This window comes from Plectropomus leopardus, chromosome 1 (assembly GCF_026936395.1).
Source record: "Plectropomus leopardus strain MGB_pleo_1.0 chromosome 1, ASM2693639v1, whole genome shotgun sequence".
Lineage (NCBI taxonomy): Eukaryota > Metazoa > Chordata > Actinopteri > Perciformes > Serranidae > Plectropomus > Plectropomus leopardus.
Window position 1 is genome coordinate 6,931,275 of NC_142176.1, and position 16,225 is coordinate 6,947,499.

General features: G+C 36.8%; 1 protein-coding gene across 2 annotated transcripts; it reads right to left on the reverse strand.

Annotated features, from left to right (window-relative positions):
• Window positions 1-4,917: 4,917 nt before the first annotated feature.
• Window positions 4,918-11,448, reverse strand: slc35c1 (solute carrier family 35 member C1). Of its 2 annotated transcripts, XM_042488563.2 has the most exons (3): window positions 11,355-11,448; window positions 9,109-9,620; window positions 4,918-7,960 (listed from the first exon to the last, which is right to left on the reverse strand). In XM_042488563.2, exons 1-3 carry the CDS (start codon window positions 11,384-11,386, stop codon window positions 7,380-7,382), a joined length of 1,125 nt encoding a protein of 374 aa, XP_042344497.2. In that variant the 5' UTR covers window positions 11,387-11,448; the 3' UTR covers window positions 4,918-7,379. The 2 variants fall into 2 exon arrangements, with proteins under 2 accessions (XP_042344497.2, XP_087925268.1); XM_088069142.1 differs by lacking the exon at window positions 11,355-11,448 and having other exon boundaries at window positions 9,109-9,742.
• Window positions 11,449-16,225: the final 4,777 nt, after the last annotated feature.

The window sequence follows — 16,225 nt, forward strand, 5'->3', positions numbered from 1 at the left end:
CGCATATCCTGCGTTCGTTACGCGCCTGCACGCTGGTACTACGATCAAGATCGGTTTTGAAAGCTCGGAGACCATGTACTGTTACATTTCCTTAACATGCATTGTATCTTTTCAAAAATAAAACTCTGCTTTCACAGAGAATGCACATTTCAAAATAAACTGAGAACATTGGATTAAAAACGTTGTTTTTAGGTTGACTTCCTCACGTTTTGGCAACAAAAAGTAATGATTAAATACTTGTGAAAGGCATCAGGAAGCAACACAAGAAAAGCGATGTTGCTACAGGTTTCAAAGGGCTAAGATTGGCCCATATCTTACAATTGCAACATCTAAACTTGCCATTATAAAGTTTAGTCTGAATGTTGATTTTTTTTTCTTAATCAGCTGAAAAAATGCCTCCTACACTCTAAATATATATATATATTCATCAATTGGGCTATTTGAAAAAAATTATCAGCGCAGAGCCGATGGCCCAACACATTCTCACTCCCAACTCATCATATATCAATGCTTAGACAGTGGTCCTATACCTTTAAAATATGATGGAGTGAGCACCCTTTTACATCAGTTTGCAACATTTATTTATTAAAATAACCTTCCGTTGTCACAAAAATTGCACAGCTCAAAATAAACTTAGAACATGGGTTAAGAATTTAGTTTTTAGGTTGACCTACATAACTTTTGGCAACAAAAGTGCGTGATTAGGTTAAGAAAAAACCTAAATTAAGTATGTTGGGACAGGGACATCATGGGAAACAAATAGCAGTCTCCCCTGTGAAAGTCCCAAGTTTGTTTGATCCATCCAACTCATCTCCCAACCACCCACTTGTCCTCGCTCTATATACTATGTCAGTTGCTTAAAGTTTGAAAACACAACGTTGCCTGATGCATTTCATTTTGCTGCAAAAGGTTGATTTGCTATACCAGATACTGACGCACCGAGAGCAGAGGCATTTGACGAGCTGGAAGTGATACGGGGCTCTTTCCCACAACCTAAAAAAAAACCTCAAAACCCCCTGAAGTTCTGGAGTTTGTTTGACCCAATCACCCTATGTTAACTTTCTCTTATGATATGGCAGTTGCTCTGACATCAAAACCCAGTGCATCTCATACTGACGCTAGAGGCACCTCTGTGCATCAGTCTGAGCCTGGGAGTGAGACCTGGTTGGAAACAGGACTCATCTTTTTATTTTAGTGGCAATGGCCACTAGAGGCCAGAAGATCTCCATTATGTGTTCGTAGTGACTTATCCTTGACATGAAAGAGCCTTATGTTGTTTTAATACTAGCCAAGAGTTTGCTCATATACACATCTATAAGATGTGGATCAAACAACAAAAAACAGAAGTTCAATATCCACTCTCTTGGTTTGGTATCCACCAATTCTTGCAAAAACTTTTGGTCAGTAGCTTGCTGGATGTTTGACATTTCTTCACGACCTCGTCTTTATCTTTGTGCTGTTTTGGTGCCTGGCAGCTAGTTTCAAACTCTGTCCAACTTGACTGAGTGTGAGCAAACATGTAGGAGGAATGGAGAAAAAAAAATATGTGAAAATGTGTCTGATGTGTCAAAGAAAGTGAAAACTGTAATTAGTGTCAAACGTGCTTTTTCAAAATACACACTGTAGATATTAGCTTTATTTATCTGGAATGGATTCAGAAATAATTGTCATGTCATGCTGTCATTTGATCATATACAACATATTTTGTCCAACACTTTTGACTCCACTAATCAACATATGTTTTTTTTTTACCCTGAACTTACACAGCAAGTGTGGCTGACAAAGTCTGCTCAAAATTTTAATGACACTAAAGGATGCATTGTAGCGCAAAACTGTGGACGCCCAGTTTGGGTCCATGAAAAGTAAATGTTTTAGGTAAAACTCATTCAACCTAAAGAACTTCCGAAAAGAAATTCAGAAGAAATTCTATATTATCTCAGTTTAGGATGAAATTTTAGATTTTAAGTATTACAGTATCTTTCCTGACTGAATTTTGGAAAAAACATCATTTCTTAAGGCCACCAACATCATAAGATATTTGGTAAGGTTGTGACCTAAATTCAGTATTAGGAAAACATCTGATGCAATCATCAATTTAACATAGAATCTGGTGACAGATGACATTTATATTTGTGTTGTTTAGTAACCAAAATCTTATTCTAACATCATATTGATGTGGATTATAGAGAACAAAACCCAGCATCTGCAAATGTCCACACATTGGAAATTTAATGTGATTAGACATAAAAAAATATTGTCAGAAATACAGTGATTTTCATTCCGACCAACATTTAGCTTCTGTTCGACGTAATAGTCCAATGTCTTTCTGATGACCTTCGTATGGCGCCATTTGGGAAGACAGACATCTCTATGGTAATTTTCCAAACACAGCAACTGAGTGCTCCTGTGCATTGCACATAACTAGAAAAGAAAAAACATATCTCGGTTGAAAAAATAAACCATTGCATATTCTGTAAGAGTAAGATATGCATCTATACAATATCTACATAATATACAATATTAAGAATACACTATAATATGCTCTAATATAGATAAAATTACTAACTGACTAAATACTAAAAAACATCAAAGAATACTATAAACATCATATACTAAACATGAAAGAAGTGCGCAAATTTATACTTGATTAGACTGTACAGGTGTACCTAATAAAGTGGCCACTTGGAGAGAGCAACTGTTAATTTTATGCAATATCAACTTCATTAGGTGACCGCGTTTACAGCTGGTTTGCTGCCCTCAAGTGGTCAATTTAATCACAACAGGGGTTCTAATAAAGATCAAATATGCAACTCTCATTGCATTTGCATTGATGATGAGCTTCCACACACAGAAAGAAGATCCTGTAGTCACGATTTTTAACTGAAAATGTTCCAGTGGTAATTAACTCTGGCATCAGCGACGTGACGACCACATTTTGACCACCGCTTTGAGCTGACACACATAAAGAAACATGAGTGACTACTTATGATATTCTCAGCCTTTGAACCGTCAATCTTCACTGAAGATTTTGCCTCGTCCTGTCATGTTGAACCTGACCCGAGCAGACATGAGAGAGAAAGATGAGGACCGGGGGATTATGTATTCCACATTTTGATGCAGTTATAAAACTTTCATTGGTGTCACAAGGCCACATTCACTGCTGAAATGAGTTCTTGACATCAGAGACCAGTGTTTTTTGGTACATGTAATTGCCCATGGTGCTCTGTCAGCTATTTTTAGCCCCCCTGTTGCTCAGAGAAATATTCCATTTGGAGCCCAGAGACTCTCATGCAATCCTGCTCCAACATTCACAAACCTCCCTCACCTCCATCCAGCGTTGACAATAACCGAACTGCCCACACTGGCAACACTGACACATAGATGAGACACCTCACTGAAACACATCACCTAAAATTAGGTCCCAGAAGTGGAAAGAATTATGAGGATACACATATATTAAGCTTTGCAGGAGTTACATGCACTTATCTGTGAGGGTCTTTGCCAGCAGATATAAAATACAATTAAGATGAATATTCAAAAGGGAAAAAAAAATTAATTGAATGTAAATTGTAAATCTTTAAATGGAAATGTGTTGACATGTGACTGCTGTTAAAGCTCATCAACTCAATATTTGCCCAAAACAAGCAATTAAAAGTTATGACAAAAATCAGCACATCACAAGTCGACTTTCTGAAGTGTTCAGCTGTTTTATTATTTTTATTATTATTATTTTTAACATTTTAAGTAAGTGGAGCCAGCGCTAAGACATGTCAGACTACAAGGTTCAAGGTTAAACATGAAAGTTTATACTCAGTTTAAAATAGCACAGAGTGAAAATAAGACTTTGTAAAATATTTTTAAAAAAGGAATTAATTGAATAACTACAGAATTAATCTTTGTCAGCAACACACTGCTGTTTTTTTTCTTTTTAAACTTACAGCACCTAAATATGTTTTTTTTAAGGAGACTTATCACTGTTTTTCTACCAAGGATAGTGCCACAAAGAGCAGGTTTATTTTTATTGAGACAGTGCTGTTTCTCCTGCTGGGATAGTGCCACGAAAACCAGATGTTTCAAGCTAAAGCAACATCTTTTCCTAATCACTAGATTTGAACAGACAGGGGAAAGGCAAACTCAAGGACTTTAAAGTGCTTTTTTAAGCACCAATTCTTATTTTTATGTCAGAAATTGTTTTCTCCACAACCCTCTACTGAAATAGAATTATGCAGATTCGTGAAGAGTGCAACCACATGCTAACAGGGCCCAAAAGTAACATAAAATAATTATCTGTTTACTTTTATTAATGTATGGCATGTAACTGACAAAGGATAAAAAAGCAGGAAAATGTTACGAGAACAGAACAGAACGCAGCTCATATCGCAAAGACTGCATTAAAAAAAAATCGCAAACACTGGTTTAAAACAATTTTTTCCTGATGTTTCATATAATAATTTATCATTCTTCCCCTTTTCTTAGTTAAAAAATGTCAGATTTTTGAGGTATTCCAGTACTTAATTTTCTGAGCACCAAATTCAAGTACTCTGAATACTTCAGAATACTATTAAGGTATACTATAAGGTCCTTTCAAGACTGATGTACAACTTCCGTATGTTTAAATGTCTCCCCACATGTCAGAAATGAGCACAGACATGAGATATTTAAACTGATCTTAAATTTTTCCCTCAGAAGTAAAAAGCAGATACAGTAATTGTGCCAATGCTCAAAATATGCTACATCTGTCCTGACTTTTAAGTACAAGGTTACCACACATTTTTATAGACAAATATTCAAAACCTTTCCTGGCCCCACTTGCTAGTAACTGTAATTATAGCTTGCTGGCATACATGAAGGGAGAGCTGAACGCAGGTAAAAATTAAGAAACATATGTGATGGTAAACAGACAATCACATCAAAATATCGACAGCAGAAGAGAACCAACAGTTTTATTGCACACAACAAAATTCCACAACTTTTCCAAACTTTTGCTGACTTTTCTAGGCAAAGAAAACGGGATTGTGAAGGTCCATGACTGTTCCAGGTTTCCATGACTGTAAGAACCCTGAAACTAGCATTTATCAAATTAAATAATAGTCTCTAAATTTTAGCAGCATTTACAGAATGTAGCTCAACACAAAATCTGTTTATATATTACTTATTTTATTTGACAAAAAATGCCAAAATATAATTCTATATAATTAAAAACACTCTAATTTAATTGTTGGACAGTGACAGCACAATGGTCCCTTTAAAAAAAGAGAAACTTGAAAACATTTGAATTGTACAACATCTTTAATATGTTCCTTTAAAATAAGCTCTCTGGCTCTGTTTCTGTTAAATTGAAATGTTACAATGATTCAACAACATTTAAAAAGAAAACTGTTTCTGTCAACAGAAAATGACATTTTAAGGTTGCTAAAGAGGTACCTGCTATGTCACAGCATAAGTTGCGAGTGAATGAAAAGTGCAAACGAAGGCGTCTCAGTTGTGCAGTTGTACACTGCTGTGACATTCAGAGATAAGACACATGTAAATGTACAAACGACATGTGAGAGAGCTGAGAGTAGATATTCCAACTAACAGGCCTCTCTTTCAGTCTGTCCGGCTTTTGTTTTGAAATGCAAATATATTTTCATAAACTGCCTGGGTTTAAATTCACCCAGCTCAGAAACATCATGTGGCGTGGCAAATTTGGTACAAGTTCATGGCTGCTGAAGTTTCCTTTGAGATAAAAGGCCGATTACGTCAGTCTCACTGACACCAGGTTTCTGATTACCTGGCTTAGGTTACCTCTGTTTTTTAGCTGCAGGATATTACACATCCCCTCTCTCTTGGCTTTCCTCATTTTTTTTTTTAAAGAATCATGATGAAAACAAATAAAAAAGTTTAAAATTCACTATGCCACCCATCCCCACAATCTGAGCAAATATCCCCTCCCTTTGAATAAAAACATGATTTTTTTTCCTTCATTTGTAGAGCGGCCCACAACAGACTCATTATTAGAGTTCATTTTAAAATAATTGTAAAAAGGCCCAATAAATGGCTTTAAATAAAATATATATATACAAACTCCTTCAGGCCTCAAGTCAAACTGTATAAAACCACAAGAATATTAAACCCAACAAAATCATTGATTTAATGTATCATTCAATCACTCACGCTTATCAGTCACGCTTTAAAGGCCTTTGCACACAAAGTCTGTATTTTTGTCTAAAACAGTTGCACATTTAACGCCTCTTTTCCACACAGCTTCGTTTTCTGTTTTTTTGGGGTTTTTTGTTAGGTATACGGAGTACACCCCTAGTGCAAGGAAATGCATCTCTTTATGGATGGATAAAAACAAAACCTAAGCGATGGCAGAAAACATAATGCTGAATATTCTTCCAATCTTGTGGAATACGGACATAGAGCGGCGCTGAGAGAAAAACAGGAAGACTGACAGATGGTGACGAATAAGAGAAGAGGCCTGTCAGGTGTGTAGCCAGTTTTTAAAAAAATATTTTGTAAAAGGGCATATAATCCAGTGTGCATGCACTTAATGTTCACATTTTCTGCGTTATTCTCATCTGTCAAAAGCCCTCCGAAAATTGTTTGACCAAAAAAATACACTTTTCCATGACTTTTCAAGGACCAATGGTAAAATTTCCATTTTGGAAAAGCAAGCACTTCAGTGTGTCTGTGCCACTTGCCGTCCCTTTTCAATACACACACATGCAGGAGAGTCTCGCTTCCCAAAACAAATGCCACCACTCAACGTCCCATAAACATGTAACCAGTCTTAAAGGGGGAAGTGCAAGTTTTCCATTTTTATCAAGGAGCAAAGAAGTTATTTGAGATAATTTCCTTTACTTGAAATTGCACGTTTTCAATGCAATTATTGCACACTTCAGTGTCAATGCTGAAAACATATATTGTGCAGCTTTAAGTTGACGCACATTAGACGTTCTGTTAACAGCTAACTTACAGAAAATAAGTAAATAAGCGGAAGTTTATTGCTGGAAGATTTTTTTTAAATCACGCACAACAAAATTCCATGATTTTTTTCAAAATATTCAATGATTTTTTTTTTCTAATTCCATGACTTTTCCAAGCCTGGAAATTAATATTGTGAGATTCCATGACTTTTTCAAGGTTTCCATGATTGTGGGAACCGTGAGTGGAGAGGAGATGGGGAGAAAGTGTATTTTTCTGTTTTATCTAATTTTGCGAATTTCAACAACAAACAGCCGTCCATGCGTAACGATTTCCGTTGGATGACAAATTTAAAAAAAAAAAAGTTTACGAAAATATGGACTTGGTGTGTAAAGGCCTTAAATGTTACATTGTGTCACACTCTCACACCACATGGGTAAAAACTAAAGGTTTCTCAGCATGATTAGAGTTTACACTCCCATGTTGCCTTTCTCCCCTGGCAGCAGTTTTTCCTTGGCCGAGTCCTGAGGTTCTCTGTGGGGAGTCTTCTTCATTTCCAGACTTTTGACCCACGTGTACGCCGACGAGCCACCGAGAACCATCATGTTACTGGTCCACCACAGCAGGCTTTTACTGGAGGAGTTGTACACCACTGCAATAACAGTCTGGGCGCAGGCCTTCGCGGTCCCTGAGACATTGTGTGTGAGTGGACTTGTATACTTGATCTGGAGGCCCGTGACGTAGCCAATGGCGAAACCAAACACTCCTCCGAGTGTCATCATGCCCCAAAACCCGAGGTCAGTGAGGTGGCTGAAGCTGAATACGCGGCCAAACTCTCCGAACACAAGGATGAGCGGGAGGAAGAGGACGGAGGCGTTAATGTTATTGTAGTAGGACAGTTTCCAGATGTTTCCGTCCACTGCTGGCATCACCTTCTTAGTGTAGATGGCGTTCATGGATACACAAGCGCTGGCAATCACCCCAAAAAAGACACCTGACCAGGAGAGGGACCCTGCTATGCCCTCTTGGTCCACACCGAGCCAGAATCCACCTGAGAAGCACAGACACGAGCAGGACTGTGATATCACAACACACAAGAGCTGTCAGCTGAATTTCAGCACTGAAATATTTCAATGTCTTTCTAACTACTATTTTAAAAGTTGAGCAAGTAAATTCATGTTTAAATTCGATGATTTATTTCACATTTCTTAACCAAAAAAAATGCAGTCTGAAATAAATTGTATCCAGAAAGCAGAAATTCTGTTTTGCAGCAAGCTGAAAATGCACTCTAGAAATGTGTATCCTACTATTACTTTTGCTAGGAGAGTAGTACCTTCTCAGTATTGACTGAAATTATGAGTTATTATCTAAAATATACACAAGATAACGCACTTCACGGTAGAGCAGAGACTGTTTGTTTTCAACAAACTCCTGCACACTGTCTAACCTAAAGTGGTACATTCCTCCCCTAAGCCAAAATAAAAAAGATAAGCCCCCCAATGCTTAAACTTTATCTGGCATGCCTCCCCCGTTTTGCACGACCCCTTACCTCTTGTAAGTATCATACAGTTTCTTAACCCTTTGAAACTTGGATTGACATCAGTTTTCTAATCAAGACACCTTTAACAAGTATTTAAACCCTTAAAACCCTCATGAAATTAGCTTGATTTATTTGATAACTTCAGAATAATCAAAATATCCAGAAAATCATCTTTGTAATTATATCACTTTCCTGTTTTGTTGTTTTTTTAAAAAACTTTTTTTTAACGCTGATTTTCAGTTGTATTTTTTAAAATACTTATTACTGTTATTGCCATCTTTCCATGTTTTTGAAATTAATCAGACCAGCTTTCTCAGGTTTCAAAGGGTTCAACTGTTAACAGGGATCTGGATTTTACAGTATCAACCTGATGTTTGAATAAGCAAATCATTATTATTTACATTAAAATAAAATAAAACTTTATCTTTGCCCTGGTGTCCACATACATTTAGCCTAAACATGCATGAGGATGCAGCCTAGCCTTACCAAATAATGTCTAACAATCTACAAAGTGCAGGTTTTATCCTTAGCCACTGACCTATTTAAACAAATGAAAAAAAAAATACTTTTAAGTGCAAAGTCTGACAAATAATTTATCTAAAATGATCTAATAGAGAAGATAAACATTTCAACTCAAGGAGGAAACAAAGACAACATACCCAGTATGATCCCGCAGCAGAGTATGGCTTTCAATGAAGTGGTCTGTTTGAGGATAATATAAGATAACAGCACATTAAAAACGGTGCTGAGCGACCGGCCGACCGTGTAGAAAGCCACTCCGACATGTTTCAGGCACAGGTTGTTGAATGTGATCATGCCGATGAAGACGACGGACAGCGGGAGGACTTCCCGGGACGTCTTCAGGTCGAATTTGACCGAGGGGAAGTCGATGAGTCCCGGACACAGTGTGGCCAGCAGCTGCATGAGCCAGCACAGCCCCACCGTCACCACACACTGATAAAATGTGACGAACAACGGCGCGTCCAGCTCCCGGTTATCCAGCAGGTAATTATTTAGAAACACCATAGTTATTGAAACAAACCAGTACAGAGCGACCACGGCTGCTATCCTCACAGCCCGCAGGAGGAAAGTCTCTCCGTGACCGTCCTGGTCCGTCGTTTCCGAGCCGGCGAGAGCCATCCTCAAGATACCGGACCGTTTCAGCTGAGTCCTGTTCATGGTTACAGAGAAATAAGAGCAACCCGGGTGAAAACGGCAGCGTTTACATGAGCTAACATGTAGCTAAAGACTGGCTATGCTAGGATACAAACATGACGACTGACTTCCGGCAACGGCAATAACAATGCAACTTCCGGTACACATTTTCAGAATAAAAGCTTTTCTTCGAAAAGCCAAATCTAACTAAATAAAATAACCACAGAAGTACTTCTAAGGCTAAATCCAAATTATTTGCAATATCTTAAAATAACTATACAAAATACCAGATCAAACACTCCTGTTTCCCAATCCTTCAAATCCATTTGCATTCTATATTATCCATGGCACAGTATTTAGTATTCCTGCACTACTCCTACACCTTTATGTGATCACTTGCGACACCTGCACTGTTAACCACCAATATTTGCACAACCATCATAATCATATCAACTGTAGTGACAGGTCTCTGTAATAGCCCTGGAACTACTGTTGGTTTTGTTTTATTTTTATATTTCATACATTTTATTCTTATGTCATAGCCTTTTATTCCCATGTTTAGCCTATCTGTGTTTGAGAGTGTTTTGTTTTAAGCTACTGGTGCTGAAATTTCCAGGGGATAAATAGACTATCTATCTATCTATCTATCTATCTATCTATCTATCTATCTATCTATCTATCATGCTCCCATATTTCTACCTAAAGAGAGTAATAAATTCATGTAATAAATACATGAATAAATAAATGAATGAATGAATAAATAAAGGAAATAAAGAAACAAACAATAGTAGTAGTAATAATGATGATGATGATGATGATAATAATAATAAAAAGTTTCCTTGAACAAGATAAAGATGGCCTGAGCGAGTAAAAGGGTACAGAAAAAAATTCATGCTTTCAAAACCAACCATACTTTTGCATTTGGAGATGAATTATGTTGATAGGGCTGTGGGAAAAATTCATACTTGTATATACATTTTTGCCTGTTCATTTATTCATTTACAGATAACCATATTTTTTTCTTTTACTGTACTGACATCACAACTCAAGAAGTTTTTTAAAAAAAGATTATTTTGTTTAAAATTAATGTTTCGTTTTAGATAAACGAAACATTCATAGATAAACTTATCCAACATAATTTCATTATTTTCTTATAATTATAATCAATAATTTCTGTCATTAAATTGACATTGAAAACAAAAACAAAAATAATATTTTGGGGTGTTTGTTTATTTACAGCTAATTTTATTTGTGCAAGCAGCACAAGCACAACATTTACACTGGCTATGTTTTCATATCACGTTATTTTTTCACGTTTTTAAAAACCCCATAATAATAACAATTGATTTAAAAACGAGTATTTTGCTTTTAAACAAAGGTCAAATAAAACTGACGACTTTTATCTTGAAGGCTCAAACTGAAAGTCTTCTTCCTTGTTTGAGCCAACTGTTATTTAAAAGGATAGTGTCCTTAAATAAATGTACTCAACCATTAAAATAGTTTATTGTCCCAGTATTCCCAGTTTTTCTTTAAAAACAGACTTTGATCTCAAATTAATCAAACGGTAGATGTTTTCATCCTGCAGAACATTGCGAGCTAAATGTAGCAGAGATTAACTGTTGCATTTGCACATTTCTAGTAACTAATGTACACTAATGTACTCTTCGTTTTACAGGCTGCTTAAACAAAACGGCAATGCCTTTTTTTCTTGATTGGGTCCATAATGCGTTGTCAAAAAAGGTTTTCATACCTTAAGTTGTCGGAGATAGTTCTATATTTCATAAATCCAGCATGGAGAAAGGATGCCAACAAGGAAGTGCCTTGTCTTTGTAATGTTTGTCCAACCCCTCCCATGAAGCAACAGCACAGGTGACCTGCGTTTCCTGTTATATACATTTAACCCTATCAGAAGGCAAACATGGAGCAACCCATGCGGATATTATGATTACGTAAATAAGTAAGACAATACAATAAAGGGTTTGGTTCGTTTATGATTTCTTGCAACATTAAAGATACGATCTCAGGCTGCAGCTGGCCCATTAAAAAGCAAAGCAGCTTTATTTGTACAACAGGGGACTCCAAAGTGCTTAAAAAACAATAAAAAAAATTATATATATATAGCATATACAGTAAAAGAGTGTAGAGGAAAAAAAAATATGCAATGTAAAATGAATTACTATTATTAAAAAGATTTTAAGTTTAGGTTATTGCCAATGCACATGCTGAAGAAGGGCGTCTGGCCCGAAATGTTCATGTGGCAATAAAATATACTTTAATTGGAGTGCTGTCCTATTTTGGCAAGGCATTTTGAAATAAAAGTCAGTACTTTAAGTGAGTGTGGTTATAAACTTATACATGTTTACTCAATAGCTTATTTAAAAATATATATTATTAACATTATTATTATTATTATTATTATTATTATTATTATTATTATTATTATTATTATAGTATTTTGTAAAAAGGTATATTCTCACTGACTGACCTTCAACATCACAGTTATTTTAAAGGAGGGAAGAAACCCAATAACACCATTACCAAATCTCTCTCTCTCTCTTTTTTTTTTTTTTTTAGAAATTGAAGTTACTTTGCAATATGGTATCATACAAGGTAAACATTATATGTGTCTTTTTCTATAATGATAAGTAACAACAACAATATATTTCTCTTGGTGTATTTTTCCTATAATTTTTTATTTATTTTAATTTTTATATACTGCACACAGACAGCAGTCATTTACTGCTCACTGAAGTATTCTTACTGTACTAAAGCTTACAGACAGTAGGTGGCAGCAAATAATCACTGGTGATTATATGACTGGCTGCAGTCACAATACTTGTGCAAAGACATATTGAAGTTGTGACATTCAGCATGGTGAATGATACAATTCATGTAATAAATTTTATTATTTTTAACAGTATTTTCAACAACCAGGACAGTGCAACACCTCAAAACAACATCACCACCACAACAACAACAGTCGAGGATGGTTTTAATAATTTATACACCAGTCTTAGACTAATGGATTGCCCTTTTCATTTATCTCAGAGAAGCAGCCTTTGTTAGTTTAATCTAATCCTCAGTCTTCAATACCAGATCTTGGATCTGTTTAATGCCAAACTATGATGTTTTTTTCTAAACCTACCCACGTGCCTTTGTTGCTCAAGGAAATAAACGTAAATACAAGATATTTGACCAATGTTGTTCATTCATTAGAAGCATCTAATGAGCAGAAACTGTACATTTTCAGTGAAAACAGAAATGTATTTTAAAAAAAGACAAAATGCTCAGCAGGCGTAAATAGACATGGCGTTCCAGAGTGCCAACAACGGACACAGGAGGATACCTTGTGTGTCTAACGTAGACAGGGAAGTCCACGGATCAAGCAGCAATTTTTGACGATTTGGGATGAAAATGTGTTGCTCTTAACACTCTCAACTCAAACATTAATGGTGTCCTCAGCTGAGCTGTAACATCAGTGGTGCTAGTTGAACTACCAATAGATGTACGCCTCCTTCTGAATGGTGATATATATGCAGGTGAAGTTTGGTAGAAAGAAAATAGTTCCTACATACACTGCTTACATCGAGGTGTGTAGATTATCTTGAATAACCGGGTCATGATTTCTAGAAAGAGACACTGTTGTTGAGTTTTTCAAATATATTTTATTTTATTTTTTTTGTTCTTTGAACACCACAAGCCAAGTGCCATTTAGTTCCTTGATATTGGAGAAAAGGCAGGAATCTCTATGGTGGATATCTGCAACACTCGGAAACTCACACCAAAACAATCTAGTTTGATAAATAGCACAATACAGGTACAGAAAAAATATGTATTCTTGATTTTGGGGTGAACTGTCTCTTTAAGCAAAGCCTAAAACACCTTTTTATGAATTTCAGTTGCTTTATTTTTTTTTCCTTATTATCTGTGTGAATGCATTATGATGTTTAAAAAATTGTGATGGAAAGCAGGTTTAAAAAAAAGAAATAGTAAAGGAAGTTTTTTTCATTTCACTTTCCTGTCCAGATATTGTCTCAAACCCTGTCTTCCTGCCGTCATCGCTCAGTTGTAACCTTGCTCAGTTGCTGGAAAATTGCAGTAAGTGAATGTTGTCTGTTGGTGTTCTATTTTCTGCTGCAGCACAAAACACTTTGCCAGTGCGGCAGTGTTAGGTGCTGAGTTGGTAAGCAATGCCCATGGACTCATATATGCTCTCAGCAAGGATGTAAAAGTCCATCATCCTCCAAGAACACAGAGGCAGTTTTTGTGCAGTCTGACTCAGCCTATACAACACATCCATCAGGGGGGTGTCTGACCTCTCTTTGTGCTCCCTTTTGCTCAGGCTTTGGAGGGGGAAAAACGCCCTGCTGGAGCCAAGTCTACTATTCACAAGGCGGTTTGCCTCCATGACCCCTGTCAGCTGAGGAGATTTCCACACTTTATTAGCTAGTACGAAAATAGAGGGAAGATGCTGCTTGGGACGAGATACTAATGCGCAGTATAGATGCTCCAGAGCATCCAACGTTTTCGCGAATTATTCCTGTCAAACACAGGAAACAAGCAGCTGTTAGACCCAAAACATAAAATAATGATGAAAAGAACCATTACATTGGATGGATCAACACGTTCTCATCTCGACTCACATGGTGCCGTTCTGTCAGTGACCCTTGGCGGCTACTTATGACGGTTTGGGTATCCTTACGCAGCTGTTTACGCTCTAGGATGCCGTTACCATGATGTCAACAAATGCACATGGTGGAATAACATCATACTAATTGTGGGACCAATCCACGTTCCCGCTCACCCGTAAGAGCACTTGCGTATCTTATATTATGTTATTACCTAATGCTGTCATTGAGCGTTTAATGAGCACATGACCAGTCCAGCCGGCTGCGTTTTCAAGGGACCCCGCCCGTGCGCGTTGCATGTGGACATCCCTGGTGCTGTACAGCTATCCCCCGGCGTATAATAACAACCCCACCGGTTCTGTCAAAGTGTGATTTCATCTGATACCGTCCAGCCGTGTTCTGGTTGGATGCAGATGGTGGCTTTTGGCATCAAGCTCGTATGCCGAAAGCACTGACAGGGTGGATTAGTTCAGAGTGAGAATGGGCTGGATGGAAATGACACAGTTTCAAAGGTGCTATGCAAAAGCCTCTAGACCCTGGATAATGAGGGTTGGGCCCAATTCTTGATCTCAAAAGTTATAATGACATTTAAAAATGATAAACTGGTGATGACTAATGATAAACTATATGCAGCCAAACCAAATAGGTTGAAAGTAAGGGGAGAGAAAAACTAGTTAATTGTTACAATTTTTATATAGTGCTGCAACCTGCTCAGGTGAGCTTAATCTCCCTGATGATCTGACTCCACCCACCAGGACCCTGGAAGGAGAGGTGAGTCAAACATGGTCGTCACATATCCCAATTTAAAAAATAGCCTAAGTAGGCTTTTCAACCTATACTGCATAAACCATCCTTCTTAAACCCTCAATTCGGATAAAGAAAACCCCTTTATTAGAAAAAAAACATCAATTTCAACAAACAAAAGGGTAATTATTCAGTAGATGTTTGGCACTTGAAAAGTTGGCACGATGAGCAATGTAACAATTGCAGGCTCAAGGCCATGAAAAAAAGGAGTTTTGTTTAAAAAGAACATGCATTATGGAAAATAGGCAGAAAAAAACTCTTGAATAGTCCAACAAAATAACTTAAAGCTGAGGTAAACTTAACAAGCCAAACCAAACCAAACACACAGCTTCACAAAAAACTGCCATCCTCTTCTCGTTATTCAGACAAGTGACTGGTATTTGTACTGACTGGAACATACCACTTACTCAGGAAAGCACAGGGGTGCATTAAACTGAGCTCAAACATGCAAAGACCACACATTAAAAAAAAAAAATCAAGATACTTTTTGTTTTGACATATGAGCGCATGGGATTACCACAATTACACAACTTGAATAGAACGTTATCTACCCCCTCATTAAACCACTTAAGTCTTTAAAATAAAGCAAAATAAATAAATACAAATAAAATAAAAAAAATAAAAAAAGTTACAAGAAAATTACCTGAAAATGAGCAAAAAAAAGGTAACATACAATGATAAATATGGAAAAAAACCCAAAAAGTGCTGAAAATATGCATTCATAAATATATAAATTTATCTTTTGTTCAAAATATAGTTCTTTGAATATTTCCCTCTAATTTTGTGGATACTTTTCTGACAATCCTCTCTTTTTAGGATAACCATTCCCAGTCTACAGTGAGGCAGACCTGCTCCCACTGTCACTGTGTGCAACAACACATAAAGCAGAAGAAGACATCTAATCAAACTTTGTAATTTTGACTTTTTATGCAAACAGCACCACTCTGCAGAACAGCATAAAACCACACAACTGAAACCAGGCTGTATTCTGTTATTTGTTAATAAAGTTGGCTGTTAAATGATTAATTGGTACAGGCCCCAGTAAAGTCAGGGAAGCCACACCAAAGACAATAGACCTCCTTCTTACCAGACCCACAGCTTTTTATTATTAATGACATCACTATCATTAAATGAGGCCGTTGTGACTACAGCTGCAGTAACACCGCATGACTCGCCCGATGCCAGTGTT